This window comes from Erpetoichthys calabaricus, chromosome 10 (genome assembly GCF_900747795.2).
Source record: "Erpetoichthys calabaricus chromosome 10, fErpCal1.3, whole genome shotgun sequence".
NCBI lineage: Eukaryota > Metazoa > Chordata > Cladistia > Polypteriformes > Polypteridae > Erpetoichthys > Erpetoichthys calabaricus.
Window position 1 is genome coordinate 52,877,805 of NC_041403.2, and position 17,172 is coordinate 52,894,976.

Here is a 17,172-nt window from a genome sequence, read left to right on the forward strand (position 1 = left end):
TAACACACACATTATTGCTCTTGGAGAACACAGTAGGATTTCAACTCTGATGGCATCGATAGGTGACTTTTGGGCTAATACTAATATTAGATCTTACCTGTGCTCTATCTGTGGACTCAAATTTACTTTTTTCTGCATTTTATTTACACATAATTTGCAAGTTGTTTAGTTTATCTCATATTATCGTGTCTTACAAAAGCTAAACAGAGGAAAAGTTGCATCAGTGTTTTGTAATGAGTCTTGTTTTTGGAGCATATTCTTGCTTTCCAGTATGACAGCATATTAACTTGATATTGGACTGGATACCAATAATTTGTTCACTTCACTATTGGCCAATTTATCATGCATTCTTAATATGAAAATAATTTTCATTCAAATAAAGACAAAAAAATAAATGGGAATATACTGCTGTATAAAATTTAATATAAACAAATCACTGTATTTCTACGTAATAGTGTTAGCTAAATATTGAAATAGTAGCTTGAAAACACTGGGGAATTTAACACTAAGGGTGCATTATGACCAATGTGCAGTGAAATAACATACCTCCATACTGCTGTTGAAGGCTCTGTTGACTTTGGCTTGAATGTTAACAACTTGACCAACGCTGAAAATATAATAGTTACACTGTACATTTAATACATACAAATTTAACAATGAAGAAACAGTAGTTAGTGTATTTTCAAAATCATGCTTTTCAAGATTAAAAATGATCTCTTGCAAGAGTTTTAAAGATTCATAAAATGTAAATTTTTCCTGTGACATTTTATTTAATTTGATATCAGATTACCTGCAGTCTCTATCCTAAGTCCTCATATCATTTAGTGATTTGAAACTCGGCTTTTATTTTAAGAAAGCACATTGTAATGGAGCATGCTGTGACAAGCACAAAGTAAACTACAGCTCATACATTATTTAAAAATTTAGAATTTCACCAAGAATTGTGAAAAATGCATATTTCTAATATTTCTTATTAACAGAATTCATCATTAAAAAGTCAGAATGCTTACTGAAGGTGAACTTTACTGAAAAAAGTAACACATTGAATAAATAGAAGAAAAAAAAAATATTTTAAAATAGTTGTAATGAAAGTGGGCACCCAGAGGGACACTTCAAGAGTATAGCTGAAAACCAGTACTCAAAAAGACAAGCAATTAAAATTTAAAAATGACTAACATTGCATTTTAGTTTGGTATTCTATTTAATAGTTATGAGCAGGAGCTATAATAAATACAGATAAGGATTTTCTTTTTTTTTTTCCTATGTGATCAACTGGCGGTTGAAAACTGGGATGAAGGCTCACACAGATTTAGTGTCCACTCTAACAGGAATTGAAGTTGTAAAATGCTTATAATATTGTGGTATGTAAAATTATTTTTTTCAATTCCCTTAGCCCCTAAGAAGCAGATGTCAGATTGTTATTCAATTAACAATTTCCTTACTGTAGAGCCCAAACTGCCAAAATATGCAGAGACCACTCAAGTTATCATTTCAGCTTATACATTAGTTACTTGTAGCAGTGGTTTGCATAAGGACAGTCAAAACTAGAACTCCAAAGGCATTCATGGGTGTGGGCAAGATGCTGACCACAGGTTTAGAGAGGGTTGGGGGAGAGAATGACAAAATACTCCATAGGCATTGAAGTAATAAAGGTAAATCATAAAGACTTGTTCAGTTTTTAAGTTTACCTGATAGTTTGCTCAAAATGTATATCATCAACAGAGGCCGTAATGCAAGGACACCCAGCATGTCTTTCAGCTGAAGGAAATAAAGCATTAAATAGTTACTTATAGTCCCTAAATCTGTTAAATTTTCCTCCAAATACATCTTAAAATAAAATCTGTCAATGTAACCAAATTTAATACATCTTTTCAGTAGTGTCAACAAAAATTTTTTAAACATTTGTTTTTGGTGGGGGGTTAGTATATTGTAATAACACAATATGTACACTAAAAGAAAAATACATCAACTACTCTGCCACTAAAAATGGTTGAAAATGCCAGATTTAATTACTAAAAGTGTAGTTTTTAAAATCACAGAATATATACACTTTCTTCACACGATATGATTGTTTTATTTACCTTAACCAAAACATCCAGACAGCTATAACAATCACATTCAGCTGCCTGTATCTGCCTTCAAAATTTAGGTACGTTAAGTGAACAAAAACAAAAGTAGGACCACACCAGGTAACCAAAGTATGAAGACAATTCAATAGCATGTGTTTGTCAAAATTTTTTAATGCAAATAATCAAATACATCTGAAGCAGTTTGGCCTTCCAAACCTTTATGCGGACAGATTTTTCTATTTCAGCTATTCTACATATATTGACTATAACAAAAATAAACTCTTAGATAAGGCATCTCTCATGAAACTCTGATCTTGGTACTGTAAAAATCCTGGTTTGACCCTGATGAGTAATCCTGTGCACAGATGCTTCAGCCACTAAAAACTTTCAAGACTGTAAAATGAAAAGTGAATAATCCTAAGCCCTGAATTAGCTAGCAGCATCTCTGCTCGTTCAAAGAAATGCTGAATGAAAGCTGAGCAAAATATTTCCTCCAAGGAAATGTAGATTTCAATCATAAATTAGTTAGTTAATCATAAACTCTCATTTTACTATGTTTTTTTTCCTTAAATCCCTCATTACGCTCTTACAATTTTTGATCACAAAAAATGAAGTTAATTAGCAAAACCACTAACGAATATGGTACTCTGTTGAACTTTCAAAAGAAACGCTCTACTTAAGACACTATGGCTAAACAGAACACCATTGCTTAATGAAAGTAAATGAGATTATCTTGTTTTGTCACCTAAAAGTTAAAGGTGTCAACAAATTTGAAAGCACATGTTAAAAATCTGGGTGTGTGAGACCTCAAATTAAACAATCAATTGGATGGTCAAGGGTTGCTTTTTTCAGCTCAGAATAATATTTAAATTACCCAATTTTAACATTTTCTGACTTAAAGTGCATTTATTGCATTCATATTGCAACACTGGTATCAGTCAGTCTTACAAAAAGTCAAACCATTAACCGGTACTAAGACGACAGATCACATTATTCTACTATTAGCATTCCTTCATTGGCTCCTAGTTCATTTTAGGATTCATTTCAAAATCATTAATTTAAAACTTCAGAGACTTAAATGGCACGGTACAATCTTGTATTGTTGATTTACTTTGTTCACTCTCTTCACCCATTAGGCATTAAGATTAAATATGATGTGCCTTGATCCCGGCTGAAACTCAAGGGTGATCATGTTTTCACAGCAGCTGCTTCAAGACTGTGAAACAGTCCACCACTCAATGTCAGAGCTGCTTCTTTCACTACTATCTTTAAATCCAGACTAAAATGAATGTTTTCGCACTAGTTTTTGGATATGTCTAGATATGTTTATGTTGTTGCCAGCTGTAGTATGTTTTGATGCCTTTAAACTGAAGGACATATGGTTTGTGTTTTTGTTGTTCACTTTTATTCCTTAATTGACAAAATTTGTTACTTTGTTCAATATAAAGTTTAAAAAGGTACTTTACAAATAAAACTTGCTGTCTTCCTTGCTGCTTTTCGTTACCATCAATCTTTGATTTCTCCTCTTCCAAATTCCCATGTGAAAGGAGTTGTCACATTGTATGCTGCTTTGTGTAAAGGTGACTACAGACCTTTATTTCACACAATCTGCAAACATGCTTTCCCATCCTGGACTACTATTTAATGTACAGTACATCTCTTTTTCTCCAAAAATAATAACATTTGTTCAGTTTATATTCATGTATCACCTAGTTGTCATACCCATAAAGAGTTATGTTATAGGACTGTCGTTAATCCCATACTATCATTTCTGTTCTCTAAATGCCTGTGGGTCTTTCCTCCACATTTTGTAACTCTTTTAGCAACATAGCCTCTCAATGGGAATCCCCCAATTCTCAAATTTCTGGAAGTCCTCTTCCTACATTTTAATTCTTGAACTCTACTGAAGATTGAAGGGATGTCCAACTTTAATATGAAGACGTTGTAGTTTGGCTTATTGGGAGCTGGAAGGGTGTACAGTAATCCCTCGCTATATCGCGCTTCGCCTTTCGCGGCTTCACTCCATCGCGGATTTTATATGTAAGCATATTTAAATATATATCGCGGATTTTTTGCTGGTTCGTGGATTTCTGCGGACAATGGGTCTTTTAATTTCTGGTACATGCTTCCTCAGTTGGTTTGCCCATTTGATTTCATACAAGGGACGCTATTGGCAGATGGCTGAGAGGCTACCCAGCTTACTTTTCTCTCTGTCTTGAGCTGACTTTCTCTGATCCTGACGTAGGGGGATTGAGCAGGGGGGCTGTTCGCACACCTAAATGATACGGACGCGTGTCTAAAAATGCTGAAAGATTATCTTCACGTTGCTATCTTTTGTGCAGCTGCTTCCTGAAACGACATGCTGCACGCTGCTTCGCATACTTAAAAGCTCGAAGGGCACGTATTGATTTTTGATTGAAAAACAAACTGTGTCTCTCTCTCTCTCTCTCTCCCTGCTCCTGACGGAGGGGGTGTGAGCTGCCGCCTTCAACAGCTTTGTGCCGTGGTGCTTCGCATACTTACAAGTCAAACAGCCCTATTGATTTGTTTGCTTTTCTCTATCTCTGTGACATGATCTGCTCCTGACACACACTCCTTTGAAGAGGAAGATATGTTTGCATTCTTTTAATTGTGAGACGGAACTGTCATCTCTGTCTTGTCATGGAGCACAGTTTAAACTTTTGAAAAAGAGACAAATGTTTGTTTGCAGTGTTTGAATAACGTTCCTGTCTCTCTACAACCTCCTGTGTTTCTGCGCAAATCTGTGACCCAAGCATGACAATATAAAAATAACCATATAAACATATGGTTTCTACTTCGCGGATTTTCTTATTTCGCGGGTGGCTCTGGAACACAACCCCCGCGATGGAGGAGGGATTACTGTATATCAATGACATGGAAATCTCAACTTAAACTTATTGCTCCTGGCCTGATGGTTGGGCTGCTGTCCTCTTGTGGCAATCATGGCACTTTCCTTATTTGCATTTCTTTACTAATGCTCAGAGGGCATGGATGTAGGTGTTTTTTTTTTAACAATTTGTTTGAAAATTAATAAATAGAAATCATTAAAGTCCAGTAGTAAGATTCATTAAATGTTTGAAAATAAACAATTTAACCTTTTTAAAAACCTTCATTATATTTAGCACTGTACATTATCCATGAATGATTTATAATCTAGTAGAGCATGAAAGTCCATGTCATTTCAATTATCCCCCCCCCCCCCCCCACATACAGAAAAAGAATAACCATTTTGAGGCTTTAGTACACCATACTCTAGTACAGTGTTTCTCAATATATGTAGTGAAAAGTAACAGAAATTCTATCAAAGAAAAGCAACTTTAATATCTGTCATAAACAAGTTTATTACTTACGCAGTTTAAAACCATAAACATGCATACTGTATATTCATTTTAAACTACCTACCAACTAGTGTGGCCTTTTTGGTAAATATACTGTATATGTTGAAAAGGGGCAAACTAATCTTCCGTAGCATAATACCTGGACCCTTCAAATAAGATTCAAGAACTGCATTTTAATATCATATCCTTATAAATATTAACAGTTCAGCCTAACTTGAAGACAATGAAAACAAATGTCCTTCTTTCAACCAACACGCATAAAACAAAGCATAATTTACTCATGATGTACATTTTGGTATAATTTAGCTAATTACTTAGACTAAAAAGCCATTATACTGTTAGAATGAAGGGATGTTTGTTTACTTTAAAATTAAAATTGAAATAGATAACTTGTTTTGCAAGCTTAATGAATACTGAGTAAGTTTCACTATACAATTGTAAATTTAGACATTCAAATCATCTTTCAAATCAGTTGAAAGAAATTAATTCAAATCAATAAAATCTGTAAACAAAAGTGCAAATTACATTTTTCAAGACTGTTCTTTAAGATCAATTTTGATGTTACAGTACACATCATGTTGCCTTAAATGTATAATTTAAAATTACTGTAATTTTATTGTTATGCATGTTTTACTGTCGTTCTATACTACCTTCAATAACTCATTATTACGTAAAACTTCCTGTAATACGTAAAACTTCCTGTAATACAAGAGCTTGTAACACAAACCTAGCAATGTTGGATTTGAATGTCAACATTTTTATATAATTGTGCATTAAATTAAGCAAGGTAATTGTAACCTTGAACTCATGCTAAAAAGTGACAGGAGACTACAGATCATCTATTTTGTATTTGATATCAGCAAGGTGGACCTCAGTCCAAAGCACTCTAAGACATCATTATTGTAATTAAGCAACTACTTGGCTTCCATTTATACTCCAGGTGCCTAGTCAACCACCACTTTAACAAGGAGACGTATTTAAAAACAACAATACCAGGCCACAACAGTTCAACTGTAAACTCTGGCAAAAAAAAAAGCTATAAGAACTAGAATATAAATACAGTATGTTTAACAGGAATAGATATACATACAACATAACCAGTAACCACTTGCAGTCTAACAACTGATATCTTCAACAAAACCGCTCCACACAACCTTTTAAGTAATTTAATCACAATCCAACAATATTTTATCATGATTTAAATGTGAGGCATTTCATCCAAATCAGTGAAAAACATTGGGCTGCCTTCAACCCAAACCAACAAATTATACATTATAAACCACAGTTTTAGGTAAAGCCAATTTGGGAATGGTATGTAGTTTTAAAAGTATAATGACTCATCATAAAGGAAATACAAAGTGTATGACATTAATATAAAAAAAATAAGCATCACTCTATCAGTATAACGCCATTGTCTGACTTTCCACAAGCAAATTTAATATGCAAATTAAGAAGCAATTAAATAAAAATTCCCAAATTAGATATTTAAAAATAAAAACGCTAAAAAAGCAAAGATGCAGCAGTAGACAACATACCAGTCATTCTGAATCAATTAATCTTTCTTAATTGATTATAACAAAAAAAGGAAGGTACATACATACTTAGCAGGGAAGAAAGGTTGCCAAGTTTTTAGTCATATCTTGACTTTGAAATACACAATTTTGAAATAGTAATGCATTCTACACTTGAGTGTGTTAAAATAAAGGTCATCTTAAGCAAAATTAATTTAGATGAACCTAGGCACACATTGGGTTTCTGTAATGCATACATAATGAAGGAGCCAAAAGTTAGGGTACAAAGCAAAAGTACTATATGATAAACTATTCACACATTTACTGTCTGAAGGAAATAACACTTCCTTATTTGTGATTTTTACTGCTGAGGACAGGTTATCTTAACTGACACAAACCACCTATAAATGGAAGCTAAAAAGAAAAAAAAAACAGAAAAATGTACTCATGTTAGCTGAACAAAGTATACTGCTGTATCAGTTGCATTGAGTAGTATGCTATTGTAATGATACACTATTTGAAAATAAAATATCATAGAAGTATATTTATCTCACTACCTATATATGTATAATAAATCGGAGCAACAAAATGATTACTGCACACTAAAGCATTACTGCTTTTTCTCTACTTCACTGTCCAGTAGAACAAGTCATTACTCCTAAAAAAAATGCTGTAATATCTTTTTGTAATTAGTTGCTTGCTATTTGCATGCACCTTGGTAAAATGAACACCAGTTCACAGCAATTCTTGTACTTAGTAACAGCTTAAGTGGTCCCCACGCAAAGACTGTTCCAATATCAGCACATTTCAGTCAGTACTCAAAAACACTGCTGTCTTCCATCTCATCCCCCCCCCCCCCCAATTCAGTCTGTTTGTAGTGCCAAACAAGTAGTGCCAGAGATGTTTCTATATCAAAAGCCTTGGACTTTATCCCCTACAGCATTAAATACACTGAAAGTAGTGTGGGAACAACTATTCCTATTAAGTTATAGATTTAAATGAGTAAACTTTAGTTTACAGTTGTTTTGTTTTTTTTATTTCAGCTGCTGATGCCACATACGTGGAAGTTGGAACACAACTTACAAAAACCTGGTTAAACACATTTAGCAGACAGTATAGATAGTGTCCAACAATGATTACTGTATATACTCGAATGTAAGTCGGGTCTTGAAACCCGAAAAATCAATCCACAAATCAGACCCCTACTTATACACCCATTCAAAAATGTGACACTTTCTTTTTTCTACATCTTCTTGCTTCCTCCAATCTCGCATCTGTCTCTCAGACGCATTGAATTTTGTTGCAGCAGTGCAGTTACTAATTTCTTTTGCCACTTCAACGACTTTTAATTTAAAGTCAGCCTCATATTTTCTTCTGATCAAACGCTCCATCGTAGATATGGGATGCTCTTACAATAAAGGTGTATGAGGGTGTGAGATACAAAAACACAAAACTGTGCAAACGTCGCTTTGGAATAGTTCGGGTATTACTGTGTGGTCATGTAGGCACAATACAGAGAAAAAAAAAAAAAAGCCAGTATGCTCCGTGGTTACTCTCTCAGGTGGGCGTTAGCATAGCATAATCTCTTGGACCAATAGCGTGAGTTTTCCGCATTCGACTTATATGACCGACATTGTGAAATACCAGAAATTATACAGTAAAATCAAATCACGACTTATCCGCAGGAGAATTTATCCGCAAGTATATATGGTACTTTAATTTCCGAGAACTGCTTTAACCAATCGTGACATTGCACCATCTGCTTGTCTGAAGTACAGCACCTGTAATTCCCTAAGTAGACAAATACACCGATTACAATATTTACTGTATATTCTAGGTTGTATCCTTCAATTAAATTCCATTAATGCAAATAACACCACCTTTACTGTAGGGACCTGGTGCTACTCAATGATCTTTGGTAATGGCAAATTATGAGCCCTGTGTCTTACTCTGTGTTGCAGCTTCTCCCAGCTTTAAGAGGTTTCATTAATCTAGGACAAACCAGCAAATTAAACTTTATTCGCATGTGGTCTTATCTATGACAGCACATTCTGGCTGTAGTCAAACAAAAAAAAAAAAAAATCAGGAAACATAACCTGTGATTTCTTTGGAAGCAGTATAAATGCATTGTCAAATTCCACAGGTGTGAACATATTTATTGATTCAAATATTTTTATAAAAATTGACTTATTCATAAGAGAAAAAAAAACACACACCCACACAAAGAAGTTATGCTGAGGTTAAAAAAAAAAAGACTCACACAAAGACCACCAATCAACGAAGAGGTCAGAACTCTAATGTCACATTGCTTATAGTGTGTATCTCCTTGTGGAATTGATCTTAGAACGTCTTTTTCTCCAACATACAAACAGACTGACTGATGGCTAAACTGGGTCAGAATTCTGAGATGGTGTTTGTTTGATAAGGCACTAAAATTAATTGACCCGCAGTGCCAATACCATCCTTGCTCCTGACATTGCATGGATTTGATCTTGTTCCTTTCAGAAAAACTGAAAGACTGCTAGATTACTGTGCGGTGTACACAATTTTTTTTCCCCTGCAAAGACCGCTCTTTTGATTTCATTCAAATAACATCTGTGACATGTTCATTTGGTAGTCAGAAGAGTGACATAAATTTAAATTTAAATTTAAATTCTCCTTCCCCCCCCCCCCCAATTAAAGTCCATCTGAGTCACAACTTAAATCAACAACTACTTTAAGGCTGCTTCCTTTAATAACTGCTTCATCGTAAATTGAGTATATTAGAGATTAAACGATGCTAGTACTACCTTAACTCATGCCCACACTTTGAAGCGAAAACACCATAATTCATGCAACCTGTAAAACCTTAGATTTTAAAGCATTGCAATATTCTGGAAACAGTAACTCACCCGCTAGACATGCTGTAGTGTCCATCCATTTAAGCAGCTGCCCGGCGCTCAGCTCATTGCAGTGTGTAGCATGGCAAGGCAGCACAATCTGACTCATTTTTACTTCTGTAGGGTTTCTGTAGGTCTCTCCATTTTCCAAAATAAATAAAGGCTCCTCCAACGGCACAGATTCATTGAAAACTGACATCACAGCTGGTAAACTGTACAATGCACCCTGTTATAAGCAGATTTAATGCACATTTTACAAAACACAAGTACTGTATATATTCACATTATCCAGCAGTCCTGGGAGGAAATAGGAGTTCCAAACTTTACCCAGGTAATGTCTTTGAATAATGCAAGATTTACCTGAGTAATGCAAGGTTTATCCAATTTCTGGCTCTATATGTAACAGACACATATATATACATATACACACACTTAACTTTCAAGTATGCACTTTATTTCATTAGTTTTATGTATTAACTTGTCAAAAGGAGAAGAGGCCAAAACTACCCATTAGTCTTACTGAAGGTTCAATATTGCTGCTGACAGAACTACAACATTTAAAAAAATTAAACTAAAGCACTCCTAATTAGGTTAGGGAAGGTCTGCAAAAACATGTGATCTTTGTTTCATGTTTAAAAAAACTGCTGTCCAGCTACAAAACTCTATATAACAGCAATAAGCAACAGAGAAGGAATACTATAAAACATACAAAAACACATATTAAAGTATAAACAAATCTTTCACTAGTGCTTGAAAACACTGCAACTGACTGTGTCAAGCTACTTCAGTCAAGATCCCTTTCTTCACTTTATTTTAATTACATCAGATTGTAATGTCCATAAAAAAAATCATGTAGAGATGGTCCTAGTTTATAGTGTGTTATTAGAGTACTTGATTTTTACTATAACAATGTTTGTGTGAAAAAAAAAAAAAAAAAAGTTTCACATTAGGTTCTCTTTGCTATACCATCGTGAAAGACAAAATGAAGACAAAGATTCAACATTTAGTACAAGAATATCTGCTGCAGTGCTAACATTAGTGGTGCAATTCCTGTGGAAATGCAAAAGCAAAGCATTTTCTTATGTAGCTACTAAAAATGTGCTCACAGAGAATGCATCCTGAGCATTATTGCTGCTACAGAGATTCCTAAACATGCTAGAGCTGGGCAACAGAGACAAAAAATTGTATCACGGTGTCATTTTATCTTTGGATGTTAATATCATATATTTTTTCTCCACAAAATTTCAACAAAACGTTTTCCTTTTAAAGAAGGACTTGCTTCCTTTTAAAGCAAGTTTCTACACTAAAATAAAATGTTATTCCATACATAAGTAAATGCACACAGGGCTTAAGAGTATAAGAATAAAGGGTATTTAAAAAGATATGGAATTAATTTTTAACATTAATTGTTGTTTTGCTACTGAGTTGTTCCTTTATTATTTCAACTAAAGTAGAAGTTAAATATTAAGCACTTTTAAATCCAAAACAATGCAAGATACATGAACATAAATGAGGTAAATGTGTAACACTTCAAATAAAATTCTAATAGACTTAAAAATGTACTACTAAAAAAAACTTCCAGAAATAAATCATGGCATATTCAAGCATTCAAATCACTACATGCAGAATTTGTAATTACAAATATGCTATTTTCTAAACTATGCTATGTAATGCTGCTGGCAGTTCAGTCTATACATATGTCAAAATCCATTCCCTAATGGTACAGCAAAAATGCATATCTTCGCACATTTTTACGGGTAAGCTTACTATACTGGTTATGCCTTCCACCTTAATACTGTACACACTACAAAAATTTTTCCAATTATTGTCCTCTGTGCATTAATGATACATCGTACAAAAGTATTGCAATATTTTAATTAACAATGTTTCTCCAAACTATATTTTAGAAACATGCATACACAAAGTGCCTTATTAATTTTACAGAATATATCATACACTAATACGTTGTTCTCATTTTTTCTATATTTATATGTCTATTTTTTTCCCCTTTCTTTTATCCACTTGAAGTAAAAAGTAAATACATGAAGGTACATTTGAAGTTACCACTTATTTTCCATTCTGGTTAAAGCAATTTCCTGTTCAAACAGGTAAAAAGCTAACTTTCATAACAGTTTAACATTTTGTTAAAAGACATGTGAAAATAACTACCTGAAGCCTCTGCTAGTGCACCAAATACCATTTTAAAAGAGGTGTAAAAACAATATAGAAATATTCTTTGGCGGCATACACAGCTCATACAAATGTTTCAGTGATATGTAATCCCTGCTAACAACTACTCATATCAACACTTAAAACAAATTTTAAACAGATATGACAACCAAAACTTGCAATGCATCATTATTTTAATGTACTCCTACATTTTATTTGAAAATTTTGACAGATTCGCATGGAGGGGGAAAAAAAAAAAAGGTTGGCAGCATTAAGTTTTAGTAGCAGCATTTAAGGCTTCAATTTCGTCTGTGACAAAGCGGATGCTTCTCATAATGTAAGAACAAATGCAGGGCATTTTACCCCAACATTTGAAGAGAATAGTATGGCCATCATGAACTACATGATTTATTACCAATTGCACGTATTAAATTTACAGACATTTTCTATTCAGTAACTTAAATATAAATACTGCTTAAAATCAATAAAATTAAAAACTAACATTATATCATAGTAGTGTCACATTATTAGTGAATACTAAAGATTAAGCAAGATATTAAAAACTACTGTAATGTTTAAATTCTTTTAGAATCAGGTTTGACAGCAGGTCTTTGCCAGGTTTATAAAATATGCTTGCTTCAATATAAGGAGGAGACTTAAGATGGTTACTGAAAGTAATATTTAACAGACAAGTCACAAACTGTTTATTAACTTGAGGGAGTGAGATTATCCTTTCCATATGAATACTATTGCTTTAAATGTTTAACTCCAGTTTTTATTGAAATTTAAACACTACAGGTTTAGTTAATAACCTGAAATGGTACAAAGGTTTAGTGGTAATTGTCACAGTAGTAAAAAAATATCGTTTCCATAATCTGAAAAAATAGCCTAACAACAGGTTAAACAACTTACAGCTTTCCTGCTGCAATGAAAGTTGGGCCTTGAAAGCCGACACAAATTGCTATAGGTGTCCTAACTTTTGTCGATTACACATAAACTCTGTCTCATTACACAAGCAGTGTTGGAAAAATACTGTTACTACACTCTGAGGTATTATTTGGACAATATTACACTATAGGAAGTAGTATATTACTGTCATATTGCCAAGAAAAAGGCAATTAAAAAAAAAAGTCAAAACAGACCATATATCTCTTAGACAAATTGCAAAGAAAAAACTTATTTGTCAGTGAGTAGAGTTTCTATCATCATCAAAAGGAACTTGGAAACTGACAAGAACAGGTCTGGCAGGCTCAGACCTCAACAGAAATCAGAAGAATCAGAAGTTTCTTAGTAATCAACAGCTTGTGTGATATTTGCATTGGACAAAGCTTTTGAACCGACTCTGAACTGAGCTCAATTCCAAGCAAATTACATATACTGTTTAAAAGGACCAATGCTAATTTTTCCAGATGCATATATATTTTTTTTTTTTGCCAAAATATTAATGTGTTTTACATGTTTTGAGTATACAGTACCACTGGACAACTGACTGATATTGCAAAACAAATAAAAAGTTACTTGCATAATAACCAAAACTGTGTTTAAAAATGTCTCTCTTTCCTTTCCTTGTAATCACTATCCACAGATGCTTAACTGTATTGATAAAAATCAGCAAAAGTGGCCCAGCATGATGTGATATTCCTGAGAACTAAATCAGAAACCAAACATTTATTCAAATTCGTTTTGAATTCAGATGCAACTGTTTTGATGCTAATGATACAGAGGATTGTTTGTCTTAAATATAAAAAGCCACATCACTAGTGCAGAGATATTTTCTAATCAAACCTTTCCTTAATTATCCCCTTTATCTTGGATTGCTTTTGGAGATGAACAGCCAAAAGCTCGATAACAATTACAAAAATCAGTAATAATGAATACTCTAGTTTGGTTCTAATCTGAAGTAACTCATAGTTCATATTATTAACACAGAATAAAGCTTTTAGACTAGTATTAAATAATTTAAAGACAGTGGCCAAACCCAAGAATTATGTGCTTGTTATATCTTTGTTCTGACAATTAGACACTGATGGCATGGGTCAAAATAAGTGAGGATTATATTGAGCAGGACTGGCCATAATCAAACTTGGCTGTGTTCAATCAGCTGACTCTTATTATCTCTTTAATTGTTTTGACCTCCATATTATTGTGTCCTCCAGATTGAAAAGAGCCACTTGTGGAGGCTTAGGCATGTCCCAAGGAGGACCCTGGGCTACACCACCTAGAGTTGCTACACGCACATCTAACTGGGTGGAAACCCTGAGATAAACCCAGGACTTGGCAGAGAGATTATAGTTCTCAGCTGGCTTGGGAGCATCTGGAAATTCCCCAGGAAGAGCTGAAATCTGTAGCTACGGCCAGGGAAGTCAATATGGACCTGCAGGCCTGTTGCCACTGTGACCATGTCCAGGAAAATTGGTTAAGAAAATGAGATGTGGTAATTGGGTTGATTGAACTACTTTTTCCATGCTATGCCAGTTTGTGTTGGATAACTGTTTATCGTATAAATTAAATAATTTTAAAAGGTGTTATATGCTTACCCGCCCTTTAATATTACATTTTGACTAACACATGAAAACACTGTCAAAAAATTATCAGTCAGGAATGTGCAAACACTTTCACAGCATTGCACATGGCATAATTCATTCACTATTGCAGCAATTAGCTTTACACACAAAAATAAAATAAAAAAACAATACTGTGTAAAAATAAACACTGACATAGGATGTGGCTATTACAGCCTATTTGTTTCAAGGCAGCATGCTCTCAGAAGACAAAAACATCAGTATCAGATATGATTCCTAGAATGGTCCCTAATGTCACTACTGTAATTATCGTAATAAACACCACCACCACCAACCCCATAAGAGTCTAAGTGATTAGTACATTGTGTGAATGAACTCCAGGACTGCATTCATTAACATTAAAACTAGTAGAGTTCACTACTCAATAAACAAGATAAATGATAGTGACACCGATGTCTGTATCCATTCATCAGCGAACAGAAATTTGAGGTAAGCTGAAGCAAGGCAACAATCAACTTTGTAGGAATATGACGTTGATCCATTCAATCGCCAAGTTATACCAGGCCGACTTTAGCATACCTAAGGACAATGGAAGGAGATCAGAGTCCCTGAAGTAAACCCATCCAAACAGCACTTGCATGTAAACTCACGACAGCTTCACGTTGCTTTAATTATGGTGTTAAATATTTTATTAATACATGATTTTATTCAACTTGCCCTGTCTTGCCTGGGTCAAGTTTTGCAATCAATTTTTTACCCACTTTTACCAAACCAATTTCCTTCAGACTCTGCATATGCATGTTGATCTCCAGTGACAATGCAATATTTCATCACTTCTGACCCAGGATCTGTACGTTAATTACATCCAATTTAAAATTTCTCATTTCCTTATATTATACTTTTAGAAAATAGACAGTGCTTTTTGCCAACACATAAATACATGAATTAATGGTGCTGGTCAAGTGGTTAGCATGAAGGACTTTAGATCACATGATCGAAGATTCAAGACCAATGTGAACAAAATTTTTAAACCAAAAAAAATCATTTATTAATTGATATTGAAGTTTCATCAAATTACTTCAGTATGAAGATTAAGCAGCATTAGTCAAGTACTTAACATGTTAGACATTCAATCAAATGGTCAAAGTTTTTTTTTCTATCTTGTATATAGATATTTGGCGAAATACTCTCTTCAGTGATCTGGTGATATTGGCTCACAGGATGAAATGTTGGGCTTTTCTAAGAAAGATTGAAGGTTCAATTCCCCAATAGACAAATACACTTGTGAAGTACTGGAAATGTGTAGGGTTTCGCCGTGGTTAGGATTTTCTGAAATGAGACATGAACACGAATGAATGTTACATTTCAATTTAAGAACGTATGTTCGATTCCACTTTATATGTCACTAAGGTAATTTGTCATATCACCTTCCCACCTAAGTCAAGGTTTTTGTAACCATGCCGAGGACTATGTGGCATTAACGTGGCTAAAAAAATATATATTAAAAAAAAAAGCAGCTTTTTTTTTGTATTTAAACCAAAGGGAAACCATAAAATAATTTAATTTAATTAAAATGCAAAGATTCCATAAAGGATTCCAAAAAACTAACATACAATTTGAAAATTCCTCCAAATATGAACATTATACTTTAATCAACTTTTATACATTTTTTTAGGAATTAACAAATTGAATAATATTCTATTTGCCAGTAATTGTTTCAAATTATTTTTTCTGCATCAGAATGATGCTTATATATGACTGATCATTCATTCCAATATTTGATAATGCACGCTTTTTTTTCCTGCATCAGGTAAAAGTTTGGGCAATACTGGGCTACTCCACCAAAACATCTTCAGTGTGGAAATGAAGTTAACATGACATAAAATTACATCTGTAACACCTGCTCAATTAATGCCTTGCATGGAGGGATCAAAACATTTCAAGTGTGAACATTTACACACTTAATGACACACCACCCTGACAAACACAGACTTTCCCAAAGCAAAAGAATCACATACCACTATGCATAAAACCGCACAAAAACAAAAAAGCAGCAGCTGCTCAGCCCGTTGATCATTTCCTCGAGGGAAAAAAAACAACTTTAAATATATTTAACAAAGACAGTCCAAATACTAAAACAATCAGTACAAAAGATAATATAACTTAACTCTCAATGGCCAGCCATTTTCTGATATAGAAAATACAGGGTTTTGATGGCTGTTGGAGTATTCCTAGTCATTGTTATTGCTATGATGAAGCCCTGCCAGAACATAATATGGTGGCATGTCATATGTGGAAACTATTTGCCAACTGTGCCACAGTAATAGGATTTACCAAAAATATTTAGATGTCTAATGCACATCCTGCAAGTCTGCTCAGTGTTAACAATAATTCTGAACGACAGAACACAATTTTGCGTAGAGACAATGCTCTGGGATCAAACACAGGTGCGGTACTCTGTTCCAGAAAATAAAGAGTCTTGGGCCATCATTATATATGAAATGAATTTATGTTCGTCCTTTATTCATACCTACAGGGGGAATCCCATGTGCTCTTTTGTTAACAGCTTGTTACACTGAGAAAGTCCAACAGAAAGCTTCCTTTAATCAGCTAGGTTCATTTACATATAATGAAACAGAAGCATTTAAAACACACCAATCAGC

At 33.9% G+C, this 17,172-nt stretch overlaps 1 protein-coding gene across 4 annotated transcripts in view; it reads right to left on the bottom strand.

Moving 5' to 3' along the window:
• The window catches only part of LOC114659023 (acyl-coenzyme A thioesterase 11-like), a 62,317-nt gene that overhangs the window by 30,069 nt on the left and 15,076 nt on the right, over nt 1–17,172 (bottom strand). For all 4 annotated transcript variants that reach the window (XR_003717495.2, XR_003717497.2, XR_007936115.1 and 1 more), the window contains exons 2-4: nt 9,831–10,044; nt 1,689–1,758; nt 547–607 (exon numbers count right to left, since the gene is read on the bottom strand). Coding sequence is in view for 1 of the 4 variants with exons in the window: in XM_028811213.2 (XP_028667046.1) it covers nt 547–607; nt 1,689–1,758; nt 9,831–10,044 (345 nt within the window). In the remaining 3 variants the exon portion in view is untranslated. The remainder of the gene's footprint in view (nt 1–546; nt 608–1,688; nt 1,759–9,830; nt 10,045–17,172) is intronic.